Source organism: Convolutriloba macropyga, chromosome 2 (assembly GCF_964194025.1).
Source record: "Convolutriloba macropyga chromosome 2, txConMacr16.3, whole genome shotgun sequence".
In the NCBI taxonomy this organism is placed as follows: domain Eukaryota; kingdom Metazoa; phylum Xenacoelomorpha; order Acoela; family Convolutidae; genus Convolutriloba; species Convolutriloba macropyga.
Window position 1 is genome coordinate 16,287,818 of NC_134469.1, and position 21,014 is coordinate 16,308,831.

General features: G+C 34.0%; 1 protein-coding gene across 2 annotated transcripts in view; it reads left to right on the forward strand.

Annotated features, from left to right (window-relative positions):
• LOC142357261 (nesprin-1-like) overlaps nucleotides 1–21,014 on the forward strand; it is a 278,227-nt gene that overhangs the window by 142,672 nt on the left and 114,541 nt on the right. For both annotated transcript variants that reach the window (XM_075408914.1, XM_075408920.1), the window contains exon 21: nucleotides 3,654–3,854. In XM_075408914.1, the coding sequence (XP_075265029.1) occupies nucleotides 3,654–3,854 (201 nt within the window). The remainder of the gene's footprint in view (nucleotides 1–3,653; nucleotides 3,855–21,014) is intronic.

Here is a 21,014-nt window from a genome sequence, read left to right on the forward strand (position 1 = left end):
AGCTGAAATAGGGATGTTCGACATTTGAACTGCTCTAGTTAGTTTAAGTTACCAGTTTTTTTTATTTATTGATGTTGTTACTTATCCATATATCATGTCAAGAAGAAACAATGTTTAACATAACTACAGAACCGAAAAAGTACATAACGCACATTTTTTGTTGACCAATGATTGTTTTTCTGTTCTTGCTTCGATCCGACCCGTTTCATAGAAGGTAATGGCCATGCTTTTCGGCTATCTGCCTTGGGCTGCTGAGCTGCTGAAGTACCGAACCGTTTCGACATCTGATGACTAACCAAGATCTCCGATTCTTATCTGTTTTTTTAGTTTTACTTTGAGTATTTTTTCATCGAGGTAAAGCTTCAGTCATTCATGTTTCATTCTTGATGTATGTTCAAATGGTCTTGTGAACTTCAGTTGCATTTATAAATTCATTTAAATAGTTCTGCTTTGTTGGTTTTTGAACTTTATTGAACTCACACTTGTTTGATTTTTAATTGCCGCCGTAAGCCTCTCAAACGGTTTTTATTTAGGCACTCTCTTTTTTTACGATTCAAAGAATTTGAATTGTATTGGGGCATTGTCTTTTTTTAAGATCTGTTCACTCATTTTCATGATCTTTGAAGTCAAATTGGAGTGGTGATTTTGGTCACTCCGAAACAGGAAGTGAAGCGAAAAAACGAGTGGTATTGCGACGTGAAATTTTTTTGCTCTAAATTTAAAGTTGAGTGAGAAAATGGTGTTTGAACAAAAATTCGCTTTCTCGCTAGTGGTTTTTTGTTGACAAGCGGCAATTTCACTTTGATGTTTACTGTTTTTTCGATTTTTTGGATGGGATTTTTCTTAATGATTTTCCCAAACTATTCATAGTTCGTTCTAGGACTAGATTTTTGTTTGAGTTAAGTTTCCATTTGTCGCTAGTGGTTTTTTGTTCACATGCGGCATTTTGACACTGATTTTCTGTTTTTTATCTGATTTGTTTTTTAAAACGGTTTTCGCAATTCACTCATAGTCCGTTCTAATTCTAGTGTTTTTGGTTAGTGAAAATTCTTTGAATTGTACGCCAGGACTTGTCCTGCTATGTTTTCTAAATTTACTTTACTTTTTGATCACGTTTTTCGTTTAACATTAGGCACCATTTTCACGCTTGACTTCTGACCACCTTCACATATTGAGTTACGTAATGTAGTAAATACGGCCAAAGTCAAAAGAGCAATATCAAAAAAAACGGGATTAACTGATAAAGTCCGGTCACTAGGTCACAATGCAATAGCTTTTCAAAGTTTATTAAAGCGATTGCTAGCTGGCATTAGTATTATGCTCCAGATCTTCCAATTTAGAAGCTGAATTAATTGTAATTTTAGAGTCTAACCGAATAAGCAGAATCTACACACCAAATAAGGACACCTTTAGACTTAGAAAAAATCTGTAATTTTCTATCTCTTAATTTCTTTTCGATTTCAATCCCAATGTGCGTCAAACGGGTCAACGGCGGCTATTTTCCGGCAGTTCGCCGGCTATTTCTTTTCTGAACGCATATGTTGCTAATTGTGATGTAGACCGTTAATTGGTTTCGTTATTGTTGATGTATGCTTCCTAGTGCTAGTTAGGTCGGTAGATGGTGAAATTTGCAGTTTTGATCTGCTTATTTAATTTGTTTTTATGCCACTTCAAAATAGAAATCCTGTTTTAACCAAATGTCGGTTTTTCCTCAAAAGTTTTCTTCCGTGTTTTTGTTTGCTGTCTGAGTAATTTCTCACGCTGTGTAATATTTTATACTGAAGTTGTTATATGCAAAAACATTGACAACTTTGTTTTTCTGAAAAAGGAAAATAAATTTCTTTTTAGTTTTTGAACTGTTTGTTCATTTTCGTGTAAGTCTTAGCATACATTTTTTATCGACATCAGAGGCTTCTTGTAAGTAAGCTGATAGTGTAGTTTGAACTTTGTTCTCAGGACCTGCCCCGTTCTGTTTTTACAAAGTTTGTAGCAATTATATTAGTCCTTTGTTCTTTATGCGATTTTTCGCTTTACCGATTTTTGTCTGACCCATTTGACTTTTTGTCCTCAACAAAGGGATGAACAGGTAACGCCCGGAGGTCATTAAGGGCTCTTAGAGTTGCGACTGATACCAGTTACTGAAAAGCGATTCACTGTTTTGAGGAGACCAATTGTTGGTGTTAAGGGCTGTTCTTAATTTTAAAATTTCGACCACCTATTTGATCCCCACCTCCCCCCCCCCCCCCCCCAACTCTTCCTCCCACCACTCCAATCACCCCCATGCTAGCATCTCTCCCAAGCTGGGACTACCACAGCCAACCGCTCGCCGGTCGTTTGAGAGCAATTCGAACGATGGTATTCGACCGCTTTACTTCATTCTACTGCTTTTTTATAACTTGGAATTCTCTAGACTTTTTTCACTTTTCTCTCATTCTGATGAAATGGCTATAAATAACATTTGATAATCAAAGCAGTCAAAAGTGTACGGAGTCAGTATTGGAAGAGGGGATCTTTTCCGTTTGTGCCCCACAGCTTAGTGGGGCGCATTTTATTTGCACCCCCCAGACGCACGTGCCATATTTTTACATAATGATTTACAATGTAATGGCACGTGCTCTGTGACTGGGGGGGCACATAACGTACTGGGGGCAGAAACGGACGGAAGAAGAATTGAAAATAGAAGCGGGATAAAATATGGAACTTTTCTGCTTGTTCCCCCTCAGTTTAGCGGGTGCATATTATTTGCAGACTCCAGACAGTTATGTCAAATTTTTACATAATAATTTTTATAGTGTTTTTATAGCTGCGAAGCTGTAAGCTGAGCGTAGCTATATTGCGGTGCTCATGGTTTTTTTTGTTTCGTCGTCTGACGCTTCATTTTCGTTTTACATTTGTTCTAGAACATTCTGTATCGTCACTGCTTAAATGGCTTTTTCGCGCTTGATTTCACGCTTTCTGCGTGACCTAAATTGCGGTTATTCAGAAACAGAATCTGTTCCTAAAACAAAGTTGATTGTAAGAAAACAGATTGTATGGTCCGACAGCCGAGTGGTTAAGGCGACTGGCTGTTAATCCTGAGATCGCCGTTTCGAGACGCGACAGGGAAACTTTTTTGCACCCAAAAACAACCTCCTTTAAAATAAACTTGTAAGTTTTTTAGGCGGCGGCGATAACTATTATCAACTCACTTCTGTATCTTTTTCCATCTGTATTTTACGGCACGCAAGTCTATTTCGCAGCTATTCCGGCAATCTGCCGGCTATGTTACATAATTGTACGTGCTTTGTAAATAGAGGTGTATAACGTATTGGCGCAAACGGAAAACGGCAAATAGAGGCACAAACGGAAAATATCCTAAACAAAGCCCAATTTTAGATGCCTGTTTTTTGAACTTAGTGATAATCTCCAATGCGTTTGTTATTGGTACTAGCACCTGTATCCTCTCGGTAACAGGGGTGTGGGAGGTGGGTTGGTTTTTGAGAATCAATGGCAGCTATTTTCTGAAAATTTTCTGCCTTTTTCTGCGGATCTCGGGATACTTGCTTATGGTCAACTGCTTTTGTTTAACCACTTTATAGGTGTTGTTAATAACATGCAGATGCTTTAAGATAAGATGATGGATATCTTGAGATTCTCATTGTTGTCTTTTCCAGAATCTCGAAGAAAGGTTGAAAGAAATAGATGTTAGACGTTTAATTGATGTAAAAGATGATCTGGGCAGTGAACGAGTTCACTCGTCAACCCTCAACCAGTTGAATTCACGTGTCAAAGCTATCCTGGATGAGATGGACACTACTGTCTTCGCAATCAATCGAATGGCAACTAATGTGATGCAGCTAGAGGATAAATATCGGGTAAATGGCTTACACTTTAATGCATTCCATTGTTCAAATGAAAAAAAATGGTTCTGTTTAATTGCTCTCAAACGAAGTTTGTAGCAATTATATTAGTCCTGTCGGTCTTTTTTTTATGCGATTTTTCGCTTGACCAATTTTTCGTCTGACGCTTTTGACTTTTCGTCCTCAAAAACGGGATAAACAGGTAGCGCCCAGCGGGCATTATGTGCTCTTAGAGCCTTTCAGGTCTGTTTCAGCTCAAACTGTCTTGGAGACTTATACTTATACTTATGGTGTGAGGGGCGGTTCTTAGAGGTTGACACCCCCCCCGTGGCTAGCTACTGACCAAGCCAACCGCTCGCCGGTCGTTTGAGAGCAATTCGCCCGACGTTAGTCGGTTATGTTATTATAATTGCGTTATTATGTTATTATAGTTCTGTTTATAATTGCGAAGCTGTAAGCTGAGCGGAGCTATATTGTGGTGCTCTTGGTTTTTTACGACTCGAAGATGAGTATTGGTTTTCTATCGGTTTTTTTAAATAGCCGCACAGCGATAGCTGGGGCTATTATTGGCCTTCTCTTGGTTTTTTTTACAATTCAAAGAATTCGAATTGTATTGGGGCGCTGTCTTTTTCTTTAAGATTTGTTCACACATTTTTATGATTTTTGAAGTCAAATTGGAGTAGTGATTTTGGTCACGCCGAAACAGGAAGTGGAGCAAAAAAGCGAGTGGTTTAGCGGCGTGAATTTTTTTTGCTCCAAATTTAAAATAGAGTGAGAAAACGGTGTTTGAACAAAAATTCGCTTTCTCGCTAGTGGTTTTTTGTTCACATGCGGCAATTTGACTCTGTTTTTTCGTTTTTTTTTGGATCGGATTTTTTTTCTAAATGGTTTTACCAATCCATTCATTGTCCGTTCTAGGTCTAGTTTTTGGTTTAGTCAGTGAAAATTCTTTGAATTGAATTGTACGTCAGGACTTGTCCTGCTATGTTTTTTTATTTCGTCGTCATGATTTTTGTTACGACCATATGACGTCACAGCCACTTTTTGTTCATTCGTTTTAACTGAATTGCATGTGTGACGTCATTTTTCGCTCTTAGTGGAGCGAGTTTTTTTGTTCATGCACGTGATTAAATTTTTGGTCACACTTGACTTACCTCACTCTCAAAAATGACTTCCTCACTTTGAAATTGACTTTTATTTACTTTAATTCAAAGAGATAAGGTCAAATGGGTGTGTGTCACTCTAATTGAAGGTTATTTGAGATCAGCTAATAGAGGCAGCAAGAACTTATACAGATTTTTAATCAAAATATAACAGATCAGCCTTCAATGAAAAAATAAATTTTTTTGGTCTGTCTTTTTTACTGTTTTTTTAGACTGCCGATCTACGAATCATTGCGGCTATTTTCTGGCAATCTGCCAGCTATGTTCACAATTTCCAAAGTTTCTATAATTTTTTGCAAAAAAAAAATTCTGTTAAAATTGTAAACGGTAGTCATTTGTTTTACCTTAAGTTACACCCCTTACCCAACAGACTCGTCCTCACCCGCTTTTTCTCCAACTCTGAGCCCTAATTGTCGAAGGGTTTGTAGACCTAGCAAAGATATTGCAGAGCTATTCTGTTCTGTTATATTGCTCTCAAATGAAGTTCGTAGAAATTATATCAGTCATGCTGTCTTTGTATGCGGTTTTTCCTCGACCATTTTTTCGTCTGACGCTTTTCGTTTTTCATTTTCAAAAACAGTATAGACTTGTAAATCCCGTGAGGCATAAAGTCGCTGCAAACTCAACCCCCATCCAAACCCAAACCGCCCGCTCCAAGCCCCTCCGAATTTGCTCCCGACTCGCCTCCCTACGTCCAACCTGAGTGCTATCGATGCGGACCGCTCGCCGGTACTTTGAGAGCAATTAGCGTGATTGTAGTTGGTTACGTCACAGTTATGAAATGAGTTTATTTTTGGTATCAATTTTTGTGAGATCAGACCTCATTAAAGCAATTTCCTTCATGTTTTTTTAATGACGTTTTGCGACTGGTTTTTTTTTTATTTTTGACGTCAATTGTTAGTCTTAAGCTGTGGCTGTTTATCTCTATTCTACGGCTCGCATATATATTTTGCAAATGTTATGGCAATGTGCTGGCTCTTTTCTCTGTGTTAAGTGTTGTTTCATTTATTTTTTAAATACTACTAAATTTTTTTTTTGTTTCCAGTTCTGTTCATGTGGCATTTCGACCTAAGGGCAAAAGTGAGAAAAACTGTCATGGTGAACAGATTTTTTTTATAAGCGAGAGAAGTTTTTTGATCATGCGCTGAGTGATTAACTTTTTGACTTAAAAAGAGTTTTTAAGAGACTGGCGCATATAGCTAAACGTGTTTGGCCGTTTTTTCGTTCATTTGATTCATTTTTTTCCTTGTACTTTGGGTTTTTTGTAGAAATATTTTTTATTGATGCTGCAATAATACTAAATGTATTAATTTGATACCGCAAAGTTTTGCATAGCCTTATAATTCTTCTAAGTGTAAAATGGGCACTCATTTCTTAACTTCTGAGTTAATTTTTTTTAAATTATTCAATTTTGGATCTGTGACAGAATTTTTTTTCTTAAGAATCAGTGTATATGACAACGTTCGTTTAGCAATTCTTTCATTGAACAACTCTATTGAACGTGAGGTCTTTTTTGTCTGCATAAAGTTGTACACATACTAATCTGCGATTTTTGTCCAATTTTCCTTGTTTTTGTTCGTTTTTGGTTTTAAATCGTAGAAATTTACTTTCTGTGCAGTCATTGGTTTAATTTCGTGTTATGAAAAACGGATTTATTTTTTGACGTTTAATGTTTGAAATTCATTGAAAGTTTCTTTTGGTTATCATTTTAATATATTTTTATATTTAATTTTAATATTTTGAACTTTTTTTGCAAATCGTGTTAGTTTCTCGTGTCTCTGATTGGTGTAATCGTTTTTCACTTTTTATTTAGACGGAAGTATAAAAGTGTAATGTTTTCACGCCATGATTGCTAAATAAATATAAGTACATGTTTTTGATTGATAACGTGAGTATATTTGAAACAGGATGTAAAACTCAATGCTTGATGTGAAAACTAAGGTCAAACGCCTGAACGAATCGAGGTGCACAAAGAAGAGGGAGATTGATTTTCCCTTCATATATGTTGATAGAGAGAGAGAGAGAGCGAGAAAAGTAGGTGTCAAAAAATTTTCAAACTAATCGAGTGAAATTTTGTGATCACGCGCGGATTTTTCAAAGCAGTTTATTAGTTTAAATTCAACTTTTTCTATCAAACGTGTTTTTCACTGTTATCTAAACTATTTTTGGTGTCTCTGGAAGCAGTTTTGATCAAGCAAATAATTTAAGGAAATTTTCTGCAGCAAATATTACACCTAAAGATTCTCTTTGCAGCTACTCTACCATTTTGCCTTTTTTGATGTTTTCTAGCATTTTTTGTATTCTGCTTCTATTTTTGATGGCATTTGCGGAGTTGTGTGGTTCAAATCAGTTGTCCAAGCAGTTTTGGGGTTCTCTCTTTTTGATTAACAATTAATTCCAAATGTTTGGGCCATTTTCAAAGCTTTGCCTATTTCTTCTGTTCTTGCGCTTCTCGCTGTAGTTTTACTCGGTTAATTCTTAGTTAAATTTCTCTTTTTTCAGGTTTTTTATGGCTGTTTCCAATGTTCATTTGATGTTTCTCTCTGGCGTTTTGGATGAGTGACGGATCTAGCAGAAGAAGCTATGAAATTATTTTGCTGAATAATTTCGAAGAATATTGATAGTTAAGAGGTCACTTTACACTTTAATAAATTAAACAGCTTTTCCAGTTTTGTTTTTGTTAATTTAAATGTTTTTAGTGCTTCTCTGTCAGTTATTGGATGGGTGTTTGTTTAGTACTTCTCCGTTATTTATTTGATGGGCGTCTGATGTACGAGAGAAAATAATTTACTTTTTGGTTTCATTAATGTTTCGGACAATGCTTTTAGAATTTAGATCTTTTTTAGAGAACTTTCCGATTTAGACCGTCATCTCCTTTCTTCGAGGTTCTCTTTGCCAGCTCATATAAAAAATTTTCCGTCAATTGTTATTTTATTTTTCTAAAAAACCTGTTTTATAGTTTTGTTCACCAATAGTTTTTTGTGCTGTCAAAATAAGTCAGTTTTTTTTCAGATTGTGAGAAACAGCAATAATTTTGTGCAATTATACTCGAACATATGTATCTTATTCAACGTTATGCATATCGATGTATAAAAGCTTTTCCTTTCTATCTTGATTTGATCTTGCTTTTTTGTTGCCTGTACACCAAAAACGGAGGAATGTGTAGTTATCATCCTTTTTAAACGCTTAAAATGAATATCCTGAGGTTAGCAAGTTCATGAAGGCTGGCAGTTACAATTTAATAATTTCAGTTCAAATAAAACCATTGAAGTGATCCTTTTTTTGTTCCTATAGAATACTCAAAAAAGAGCAAAAGTGACATTCACTCATGTCAATTATCAACGCCAGATATATTTATATTAAATTGAAATCATTCAATGATATTTAAACGTACGCTTCTTCTCTTGCGTTCAGTTCAAATAAATAATAAAAAAACTGCATTTCAAAAACTTGTTCAGTTGAATCCTGGCTCAAAAGGAAACAGTCCATTTGGTTTAATTTTTATTTACTTTTTTATTGAAGTACTTTTCCGCGATTTTTGTCCAATTTTCCTTGTTTTTGGTTGTTTTTGGTTTTAAATCGTAGAAATTTACTTTCTGTGCAGTCATTGGTTTAATTTCGTGTTATGAAAAACGGATTCATTTTTAGACGTTTAATGATTGAAATTCAATGTAAGTTTCTTTTGGTTATATTTTTAATATATTTTTGTATTTAATTTTAATATTTTGAAGTTTTTTGCAAATCTTGTTAGTTTCTCTCGGGAAGCAGTTTTGACCATCCGAGCAAATATTACACTCAAAGATTCTGTTTGCAGCTATTGTACCATTTTGCCTTATTTTTGATTTTTTTCTAGCATTTTTTGTATTCTGCTTCTATTTTTGATGGCATTTGCGGAGTTGTGTGGTTCAAATCAGTTGTCCAAGCAGTTTTGGGGTTCTCCCTTTTTGATGAACAATTTATTCCAATTGTTGGAGCCATTTTTCAAAGTTCTGCCTATTTCTTCTGATCTTACGCTTCTCGCTGTAGTTTTACTCGGTTAATTCTTAGTTTCAAAATTCTCTTTTTTTTTCAGTTTTTTATGACTGTTTCCAATGTTCATTTGATGTTTCTCTCTGGCGTTTTGGATGAGTGACCGATCTAGCTGAAGAAGCTATAAGTTTTTCGCTGGATAATTTCGAAGAATCTTGATAGTAAAGAGGCACTTTACACTTTAATAAATTAAACAACTTTTCCAGGTTTGTTTTCGTTTATTTACTTGTTTTCTAGTACTTCTCTGTCAATTATTGGATGGGTTTCTGTTTAGTACTTCTCCGTTATTTATTTGATGGGCGTCTGATGTACGAGAGAAAATAATTTAAATTTTGGTTTGATAAATGTCTCGGACAATGCTTTTAGAATTTAGATCTTTTTTAGAGGATTTTCCAATTTGCACCGTCTTCTTGTTTCCTCGAGGTTCTCTTTGCCAGCTCATATGAGAAGTTTTCCGTCAATTGTTTTTTTTAATTTTTCTAAGAACCTGTTTTACAGTTTCGTTCACCAATAGATTTTTTGCAGTCAAATTAAGTCATTTTTTTTAGTTTGTGAGAAACAGCATTAATTTTGAGCAATTATACTCGAACAAATGTATCTTATGCAACGTTATACATATCAATGTATAAAAGCTTTCCTTTCTATCTTGATTTGATCTTGCTTGTTTTGATGCTGGTACGCCAAAAACGGAGGAATGCATAGTTATCATCCTATTTAAACGCTTAAAAATGATCATATCCTGATAGCAAGTTCATGAAGGCTGGCAGTTACAATTTAATAATGCCAGTTCAATTGAAAACATTGAAATGATCCTTTATTAGTTCCCATAACATACTCAAAAAAGAGCAAAAGTGACGTTCGCTCATGCCAATTTTCAACGCCAGATATATTTATATTAAATTGAAACCATTCAATGATTTTTAAACGTACGCTTCTTCTCTTGCGTTCAGTTTAATTAAATCATAAAAAATTGCATTTCAAAAACTTGTTCAATTGAATCCTGGCTCAAAAGGAAACAGTCCATTTGGTTCAATTTTTATTTAGTTGTTTTTTGTTTTTTTTGTAGAAATTGTTTTTTATCGATGCTGCAACAAAACTCAATTTATTGAATTGTTACCGCAAAGTTTTGCTTAGATATATAATTCTTCTAAGTGTAAAATGGACACTCATTTCTCAACTTTTTAGTTAATTTTTTTAAATTTATTCGTTTTTGGATCTGTGACAGAACTTTTTTTCTTAAGAATCAGTGTATATGACAACGTTCGTTTAGCAATTCTTGCATTGAACAACTCTATTGAACGTGAGGTCTTTTTTGTGTGCATGAAGTTGTACACATACTACTCTGCGATTTTTGTCAATTTTCCTTGTTTTTGGTTTTAAATCGTAGAAATTTACTTTCTGTGCAGTCATTGGTTTAATTTCGTGTTATGAAAGACGGATTCATTTTTTGACGTTTAATGATTGATATTCAATGAAAAATTGTTTTAGTTATCTTTTTAATAAATTTTTATAATTTTAACAAATTGAACTTTTTTGCAATTCTTGTTTGTTTTTCGTATTTCTGATCACTCTTATCTGTTTTCATTTTTATTTAGACGGAAGGATAAGGCTGTAATGTTTTTTACGCCACGATTGGTAAATAAATATAAGGACATGTTTTTGATTGATAATGTGAGTATATTTGAAACAGGATGTAAAACTCAATGCTTGATGTGAAAACTAAGGTCAAACGCCTGAACGAATCGAGGTGCAGACAGAAGAGGGAGATTATTTTCTCTTCATATCTGTTGAGAGAAAGCGAGAAAAGTAGGTGTGAAAAATTTTTTATGAACAATTTATTCCAATTGTTGGAGCCATTTTTCAAAGTTCTGCCTATTTGTTCTGATCTTACGCTTCTCGCTGTAGTTTTACTCGGTTAATTCTTAGTTTCAAAATTCTCTTTTTTTTCAGTTTTTTATGACTGTTTCCAATGTTCATTTGATGTTTCTCTGGCGTTTTGGATGAGTGACCGATCTAGCTGAAGAAGCTATAAGTTTTTCGCTGGATAATTTCGAAGAATCTTGATAGTAAAGAGGCACTTTACACTTTAATAAATTAAACAACTTTTCCAGGTTTGTTTTCGTTTATTTACTTGTTTTCTAGTACTTCTCTGTCAATTATTGGATGGGTTTCTGTTTAGTACTTCTCCGTTATTTATTTGATGGGCGTCTGATGTACGAGAGAAAATAATTTAAATTTTGGTTTGATAAATGTCTCGGACAATGCTTTTAGAATTTAGATCTTTTTTAGAGGATTTTCCAATTTACACCGTCATCTTGTTTCCTCGAGGTTCTCTTTGCCAGCTCATATGAGAAGTTTTCCGTCAATTGTTTTTTTTAATTTTTCTAAGAACCTGTTTTACAGTTTCGTTCACCAATAGATTTTTTGCAGTCAAATTAAGTCATTTTTTTTAGTTTGTGAGAAACAGCATTAATTTTGAGCAATTATACTCGAACAAATGTATCTTATGCAACGTTATACATATCAATGTATAAAAGCTTTCCTTTCTATCTTGATTTGATCTTGCTTGTTTTGATGCTGGTACGCCAAAAACGGAGGAATGCATAGTTATCATCCTATTTAAACGCTTAAAAATGATCATATCCTGATAGCAAGTTCATGAAGGCTGGCAGTTACAATTTAATAATGCCAGTTCAATTGAAAACATTGAAATGATCCTTTATTAGTTCCCATAACATACTCAAAAAAGAGCAAAAGTGACGTTCGCTCATGCCAATTTTCAACGCCAGATATATTTATATTAAATTGAAACCATTCAATGATTTTTAAACGTACGCTTCTTCTCTTGCGTTCAGTTTAATTAAATCATAAAAAATTGCATTTCAAAAACTTGTTCAATTGAATCCTGGCTCAAAAGGAAACAGTCCATTTGGTTCAATTTTTATTTAGTTGTTTTTTGTTTTTTTTTGTAGAAATTGTTTTTTATCGATGCTGCAACAAAACTCAATTTATTGAATTGTTACCGCAAAGTTTTGCTTAGATATATAATTCTTCTAAGTGTAAAATGGACACTCATTTCTCAACTTTTTAGTTAATTTTTTTTAATTTATTCGTTTTTGGATCTGTGACAGAACTTTTTTTCTTAAGAATCAGTGTATATGACAACGTTCGTTTAGCAATTCTTGCATTGAACAACTCTATTGAACGTGAGGTCTTTTTTGTGTGCATGAAGTTGTACACATACTACTCTGCGATTTTTGTCAATTTTCCTTGTTTTTCGTTTTAAATCGTAGAAATTTACTTTCTGTGCAGTCATTGGTTTAATTTCGTGCTATGAAAGACGGATTCATTTTTTGACGTTTAATGATTGATATTCAATGAAAAATTGTTTTAGTTATCTTTTTAATAAATTTTTATAATTTTAACAAATTGAACTTTTTTGTAATTCTTGTTTGTTTTTCGTATTTCTGATCACTCTTATCTGTTTTCATTTTTATTTAGACGGAAGGATAACGCTGTAATGTTTTTTACGCCACGATTGGTAAATAAATATAGGGACATGTTTTTGATTGATAATGTGAGTATATTTGAAACAGGATGTAAAACTCAATGCTTGATGTGAAAACTAAGGTCAAACGCCTGAACGAATCGAGGTGCAGACAGAAGAGGGAGATTATTTTCTCTTCATATCTGTTGAGAGAAAGCGAGAAAAGTAGGTGTGAAAAATTTTTGATGAACAATTTATTCCAATTGTTGGAGCCATTTTTCAAAGTTCTGCCTATTTCTTCTGATCTTACGCTTCTCGCTGTAGTTTTACTCGGTTAATTCTTAGTTTCAAAATTCTCTTTTTTTTTCAGTTTTTTATGACTGTTTCCAATGTTCATTTGATGTTTCTCTCTGGCGTTTTGGATGAGTGACCGATCTAGCTGAAGAAGCTATAAGTTTTTCGCTGGATAATTTCGAAGAATCTTGATAGTAAAGAGGCACTTTACACTTTAATAAATTAAACAACTTTTCCAGGTTTGTTTTCGTTTATTTACTTGTTTTCTAGTACTTCTCTGTCAATTATTGGATGGGTTTCTGTTTAGTACTTCTCCGTTATTTATTTGATGGGCGTCTGATGTACGAGAGAAAATAATTTAAATTTTGGTTTGATAAATGTCTCGGACAATGCTTTTAGAATTTAGATCTTTTTTAGAGGATTTTCCAATTTACACCGTCATCTTGTTTCCTCGAGGTTCTCTTTGCCAGCTCATATGAGAAGTTTTCCGTCAATTGTTTTTTTTAATTTTTCTAAGAACCTGTTTTACAGTTTCGTTCACCAATAGATTTTTTGCAGTCAAATTAAGTCATTTTTTTTTAGTTTGTGAGAAACAGCATTAATTTTGAGCAATTATACTCGAACAAATGTATCTTATGCAACGTTATACATATCAATGTATAAAAGCTTTCCTTTCTATCTTGATTTGATCTTGCTTGTTTTGATGCTGGTACGCCAAAAACGGAGGAATGCATAGTTATCATCCTATTTAAACGCTGAAAAATGATCATATCCTGATAGCAAGTTCATGAAGGCTGGCAGTTACGATTTAATAATGCCAGTTCAATTGAAAACATTGAAATGATCCTTTATTAGTTCCCATAACATACTCAAAAAAGAGCAAAAGTGACGTTCGCTCATGCCAATTTTCAACGCCAGATATATTTATATTAAATTGAAACCATTCAATGATTTTTAAACGTACGCTTCTTCTCTTGCGTTCAGTTTAATTAAATCATAAAAAATTGCATTTCAAAAACTTGTTCAATCGAATCCTGGCTCAAAAGGAAACAGTCAATTTGGTTCAATTTTTGTTTAGTTGTTTGTTTTTTTTGTAGAAATTGTTTTTTATCGATGCTGCAACAAAACTCAATTTATTGAATTGTTACCGCAAAGTTTTGCTTAGATATATAATTCTTCTAAGTGTAAAATGGACACTCATTTCTCAACTTTTTAGTTAATTTTTTTTAATTTATTCGTTTTTGGATCTGTGACAGAACTTTTTTTCTTAAGAATCAGTGTATATGACAACGTTCGTTTAGCAATTCTTGCATTGAACAACTCTATTGAACGTGAGGTCTTTTTTGTGTGCATGAAGTTGTACACATACTACTCTGCGATTTTTGTCAATTTTCCTTGTTTTTGGTTTTAAATCGTAGAAATTTACTTTCTGTGCAGTCATTGGTTTAATTTCGTGTTATGAAAGACGGATTCATTTTTTGACGTTTAATGATTGATATTCAATGAAAAATTGTTTTAGTTATCTTTTTAATAAATTTTTATAATTTTAACAAATTGAACTTTTTTGCAATTCTTGTTTGTTTCTCGTATTTCTGATCACTCTTATCTGTTTTCATTTTTATTTAGACGGAAGGATAACGCTGTAATGTTTTTTACGCCACGATTGGTAAATAAATATAAAGACATGTTTTTGATTGATAATGTGAGTATATTTGAAACAGGATGTAAAACTCAATGCTTGATGTGAAAACTAAGGTCAAACGCCTGAACGAATCGAGGTGCAGACAGAAGAGGGAGATTATTTTCTCTTCATATCTGTTGAGAGAAAGCGAGAAAAGTAGGTGTGAAAAATTTTTCAAACTAAGCGGGTGAACATTGATCGCGCGCGGATTTTTCAAAGCAGTTTAATAGTTTTAATTCATTTTTTTCTATCAAACGTGTTTCTCACTGTTACCTAAACTATTTATGGTGTCTCTGGAAACAGTTTTGACCAAGCAAAGAATTTAAGGAAATTTTCTGCAGCAAATATTACAGCTAAAGATTCTCTTTGCTGCTATTCCACCATTTTGCCTTATTTTTGATGTTTTCTAGCATATTTTGTATTCTGCTTCTATTTTTGATGGCATTTGCGGAGTTGTGGGGTTCAAATCAATTGTCCAACCATTTTTGGGGTTCTCTCATTTTGATTAACAATTGATTCCAAACGTTTGACCAATTTTTTGCTGACTTTGGGATGGTTTTCAAAGTTTTGCCTGTTTCTTCTGATCTTACGCTTCTCGCTGTAGTGTTACTCGATTAATTCTTACTTAGAAATTTTCTTTTTTCTCAGATTTTTTTTGTTATGGCTGTTTCCAATGTTCTTTTGATGTTTCTCTCTGGCGTTTTGGATGAGTGACCGATCTAGCAGAAGAAGCTATGAAATTATTTTGCTGAATAATTTCGAAGAATCTTGATTGTTAAGAGGTCACTTTACACTTTAATAAATTAAACAGCTTTTCCAGTTTTGTTTTTGTTAATTTAATTGTTTTTTAGTACTTCTCTGTCAATTATTGGATGGGTGTTTTTTTAGTACTTCTCCGTTATTTATTCGATGGGCGTCTGATGTACGAGAGAAATTAATTAACATTTTGGTTAGATTAATGTTTCGGACAATGCTTTTAGAATTTAGATCTTCTTTAGAGAACTTTCCGACTAAGACCGTCATCTTCTTGCCTCGAGGTTTGCTTTGCCAGCTCATATAAGAAGTTTTGCGTCAATTGTTATTTTATTTTTCTAAAAAACCTGTTTTATAGTTTTGTTCACCAATAGTTTTTTGTGCAGTCAAAATAAGTCAATTTTTTTCAGATTGTGAGTAACAGCAATATTTTTGAGCAATTATACTCGAACAAATGTCTCTTTTGCAACGTTATTCATATCGAAGTATAATATTTTTTTCCTTTCTATCTTGATTTGATCTTGCTTGTTTTGATGCTTGTACGCCAAAAATGGAGGAATGTATAGTTATCATCTATTGTAAACGCTAAAAATTGATCATATCCTGAGGTTGGCAGGTTCATCAAAACTGACAGTTACAATTTAATAATGCCAGATTAATTAAAAAGATTGAAGCAATCCTTTATTAGTCCCTATAACATACTCAAAAAAGAGAAAAAGTGACTTTCGCTCGTGTCAATTATCAGCGCCAAATATATTTATATTAAATTGAAATCATTCAATGATATTTAAACGTACGCTTCTTCTCTTGCGCTCAGTTTAAATAAATCAAAAAGCATATATGCATTTCAAAAACTTGTTCAATTGAATCCTCGCTTAAAAGGAAACAGTTTCAACTATTTTTAGCTCCAAAGTAAAGTTAAACTCTCCCGAGACCCTAGCATACATTAAGAAGCCACACTTGTTGCGTGAGAATTGCGTGAGCATTCTGAACAAATACCCATTGCAATATACACCTTGGATGCCAGTGGGAGGGGACTTTCAACAGATTCCTACTAATCACTAAAGGATCATTTAGTGTGTATCAGTTTCTGTCAGTTAGTTTTCGCATGATATTTTTCCTGTTGTTGTTTCAAAATGCTTATTATAATTAGTAGAATGTGCATTAAAAGTGAGGATGGTCACTGTTCTACTTCGAGTTGTTTCTGGAATTCTTCCGGCTATATTTTTTGTTTCATTGTCTGACGCTCTTCGTTTAATAGTTGTGCACACAGCAAAGCTGAAAAAGTCAAATTTTCTTAATGACTTCCTCTCACTAACGGCTTTTGCGCGCGTGACGTCACATCTCACTCTCTCTAGCATAAGTTTTTTGCGTGATTAGATTTTGGTCATACGTGACTTACCTCACTCAATAAAATGACTTTTGCACTTTAAACTTTAAGTTTTCTTTGAATTAGTTTAAGGTCAAAGGAACTCATATGTGAAATAAAGGTCCCTAATGAAAAGGCTTCTGAGCAATGAATTTTAACAAGCTTTATTAATTTGTCGCTGAATTTGTTACATAGTTTTTGTGAGCGGCGTTGATAACTTTTTTAACTTATATCTGTATATATTTCTATCTCTATTATACGACAAGCGAGTCTATCTTTTCGCAGCTATTCCGGCAATCTGCTGGCTATGTTTAATAGCTGCGATAGCGAGATTTTTTTTGGTGTTCTCTTGGTTTTTACTAGAGGAGTATTGGTTTTTATCGGTCTTTTTTGTTTTTAACAGGAAGTACTTTTTTTAAGAAGCTTTTTGACTTAAGTGTGAGAGTTATACAAATGCCACAATGAACAAATTGTTGCTGAAAGTTAGAATTTTTACGATTCGAAGATGTGTTTAATTGCTCTCAAAGGAAGTTTTTCAATTGCTCTCAAAGTTTGTAGCAATTATGTTAGTCCTGTTTGTTTTGCGATTTTTCGCCTGACCGGTTTTCGTCTGACTCAGTTGATTTTTCGTCATCAAAAACGAGATAAACAGGTGAGCAATTCGCCCGACGTTAGACGGTTATAATTTGGTTTTCCGTTTTTTTGTAATGGGAGCGAGCAACGAAACCGGAAGTTGTTTTAAATTTGTTTTGGTAGACGAGTTCGAATAGCGGTGAGAAAAGGTGGCGGGCTATTTAACCGATGTTTTACCCAGTGTTTATTCTATTGCAGTTATTGTTTCCTGAATTCCTTTCCTGAATAGGTCTATTCATTTCTAGGCCTATTCATTTTTATGATTGTCTGAGTGAAGTTTCTTGGTCATACTTTTTGATTCGCTAAGCGAGCAATTTTTAATTACGTGCGTCTTTTTGGAGCTGCTTTTTTCTGATTTTAATACCTGTCCGAAAGGTTATTAAAGACCTAATTACTTGATATTTTGGTCGTTTTGGATAGATTTACGAGGTTTTTTGGCATTTCAAGAGTTTCAAATTCATCTGATTCCTAGGCTATTTTCGATGTTTTACCCAGTTTTTTGTTCTGTTGGTACCTGAATTAAAGCACAGTTCTGAGTGAAATGTTTTGGGTGCAAAGCGGGTTTTTCAAAACTAAATTTTGCTAAGAACCTGAGAACTTTAACAGTTTTTCTCCGTTGTTTGGCATTTCCTCCTTTTCAGTGTGCTTATATTTTCAGTGTGCTTATAGTGTCTGGCCGACTATTATGTTATTGTTTGTCTTAAGATTGGTGCGTTGTGCCAGTGGAAACTAGTTATACACAAAGCTGAGTTTTATCGAAGCAGACAAGTCCCATTCTTTTTTGGAAATGTTTTGGCCCCTTTTATTAATAGCCGCAAAGCGATAGCTGAGGCTATTATTGGCTTTCTCTCGGTTTTTTTTACAGTCTAAAGAATCGATTGTTTTGGTGTGCTGTCTTTTGTAAGATCTGTTCTTACTTTTTTCGGCTTTTTCTCGTCAGACCTTAAATTTGATTTATATGTTGTTGTTTGAACAAGTTTTTGGTTTTTGAGAGACTTTTTTTCACAAGCGTCAATTTGACTAAATTGCGCCTTTTTGCAATTGCTTTTACTCATCATCGGGCAGTTAATGCGTGTTCTCAATTTGACACAATTTGTAGTCATAAAATATCAGTCAGTATTTGATTTTGGCCCCGTTTTTTGTTTTCATACACTTAATGTCACAGATGTTTGACACAAATTGTGGTCATAAAATATCAGTATTTGATTTTTGCCAAAAATTTGACACAATTTGTAGTAAGAGTGGTTTTTGACATTTGCTACATCTGTACATTTGGTCTCATGGAGTGATAATTGGGAATTGGGCGATAATTTTTTCGAGAAATTTAAATAAAATTTGTTTTGCAAGTTTTTGTTGGCGAATTTGTTGACTTATCTCTTAGTCTTTTTAATGACAAGTCTCATGGTTGCCAAAGACGGTTAAGTTGATTGTAATAGTTTTTTCAGACCCAGACCGTGGCTTTCGATTTCTGTGATTTTTAAACAAATCGTTCTGAGTTTTTTTTCTAAAAATAAAAGTTGAGTAGTTGAGTCTTGCATGTTTTTTGGTTTTCCTGATAGTCTGATCGCTGTGTCTCAAAAGTAACAATTGACCCTGGTTGTCCGATGTGACGTACTTTGGGTCAAATTATTAGCTCTAATATTTATCTAAAATTTTTATTGACTGAGGTACCGTTTCTTTTCAAAATAATCAGGCGATTTCGTGAATCTTGATTTTTTTTAGTTTTATTGTCGCTTTTTATACCATTAGAACTTCCAAAAGGTATATTTTTTAATTATGAGGTTTTATGATATGCTGTGGTTAAGGATTTTGGCATGTAGTTATGTGGTTTTCTTTAAGTCCTCTGACTTTCAAAAAATTTTTTTTGCCTAATTTTTTCATGCCTATTCTTTTTGCCTCGTTTTGCATTGTTTGCCGTTGATTCCCACAGGGTTGTTGCAATTTGTACTCAATCTATGAACGAGTAGAGTCAATCGTGTTCATAATTTGATGATAATAGTTAATTTTAAAACACTAGATGGGAACCAGAAATCTTCAAATTGTTTCGATTAAAATTTTTTATAGAGCAGTGGGCTTTGTTTGCTGTCTTAATTTGATGTTAATGTAAAAACGTTTGTTGTCAGGTTGTTAGTAAATTCAATTATTTGGATTATAATTCAGGACTTGTCCTATGTTTTTTTTTTGTCAACACGATTTTTGTTGATTTTTAACTATGATTTTTGTTACGAACACCTGGCGTCGCTATCACTTCAAATCTGCTTTTCGTTCATTCGTTTATACAATTTTTAAGGAATTGCATGCGTCTCATCATTTTTTACCCTTTTTGGAGAGTCTGTTTTGCTTATTTGCGCGATTAAATTTTTTCTCACACGCGAATTACCTCAGTCTCAAAAATGATTTCACTCTGAATTCGAATTTTCTTTATTTTACTTCAAAAAGATAAGGTAAAGTGAGTGTGTGTAACACTTCTAAGCAGGATTTTGTTGCGCTCCTATTGCAATTCAAAGATTTGAATTGTTTTGTGCTGCTTTTACAATCAAAAGAATTTGGATTGTGTTGGTTATCTTCCTTTTTTCGTATTTTTTACACCTTTTTGCGTGACTCTGAAACGGGATAAACAGGTAAAGCTTGGCGGGCTTAAAGTTGCAGTTGAGGACCTCAGCTGGTATTAGTAATTTTTAAGGACCTTAATTGCTCTCTGGCCTAAATTCAAGGTGAAAAATAAGTTTTGGCTGTTTTGAGCCCTGATTGCAGCAATTTTTGTAATTTTTATTATTTTTGTTTTTTAAATGTCGATCATAATTTTTATGGCTATTAATCATAACCAAATGTCTTTTAATGCTTATGTGTTTGCTTTCTTTTTTTTATTTGCGCCAACTCCAGCGTCAAAGCCTTTAACGCTAATTTTTCGAAGATAAGTTTTTCGATTTTTTTGTAATTTTCCCCAACTCCAGCGTCAAAGCCTTTAACGCTAATTTTTCGAAGATAAGTTTTTCGATTTTTTTGTAATTTTCCATTTTTATAGGGCAAAGAAAAATCTTTAATGCTTGAAAATAGGTTAATGGAATGTTCATAACAACACAGAAAAGATTTTGAGGATCTGGATCTCATTAATTTTAAAGTCTGCTCTTCGTTTGGTCAATTCTTGGTCCGCTTTTTCGATTCGATAAGTGCTATAGTGCATTGCATTTTTTTTTGTTTTTTGTTGGTTGATTTACACCAATCGTCTGGCACTTAGAGGTTCTTAGAGGTTGAGAAACCTCCCCCCCCCCTGTTGACCCCCCACCTCCACTATTGCCTCCACCCCCCACAGCGCTGTTGCCCCCCCCCCACCCAGTGTTGCCCCCCCATCAGCCCCCGGTGCACCCCCCCCCCTCCGTGGCTAGCTACTGACGAAGCCAACCGCTCGCCGGTCGTTTGAGAGCAATTCGCCCGGCGTTAGTTGGTTATGTTTTATTCCTGAATGGGATTTGTACTGATTTTACTGGTGCTTGACGCCATTTTTTAAACAATTTTTTGCCTTCATTGGCGTGATCAAATTTTTTGTCACTCCTGACTTCATTCTCAAAATTGACTTTCCTCAGTTTCGAAATAACTTTTGCTTACTTTGTGTGAAGGATATGAGGTCAACTGAGTATATCCCAGTCATTTTATGCATAGCTTAAATTAGAGCTCAAATTGGGCTCAGGCTTAGAGATATCGCAGTTAGTTTTGTCTTATTAATTGCGCTATGTCAATTCAGATAATCGGCAAAATTTCTTTGGCT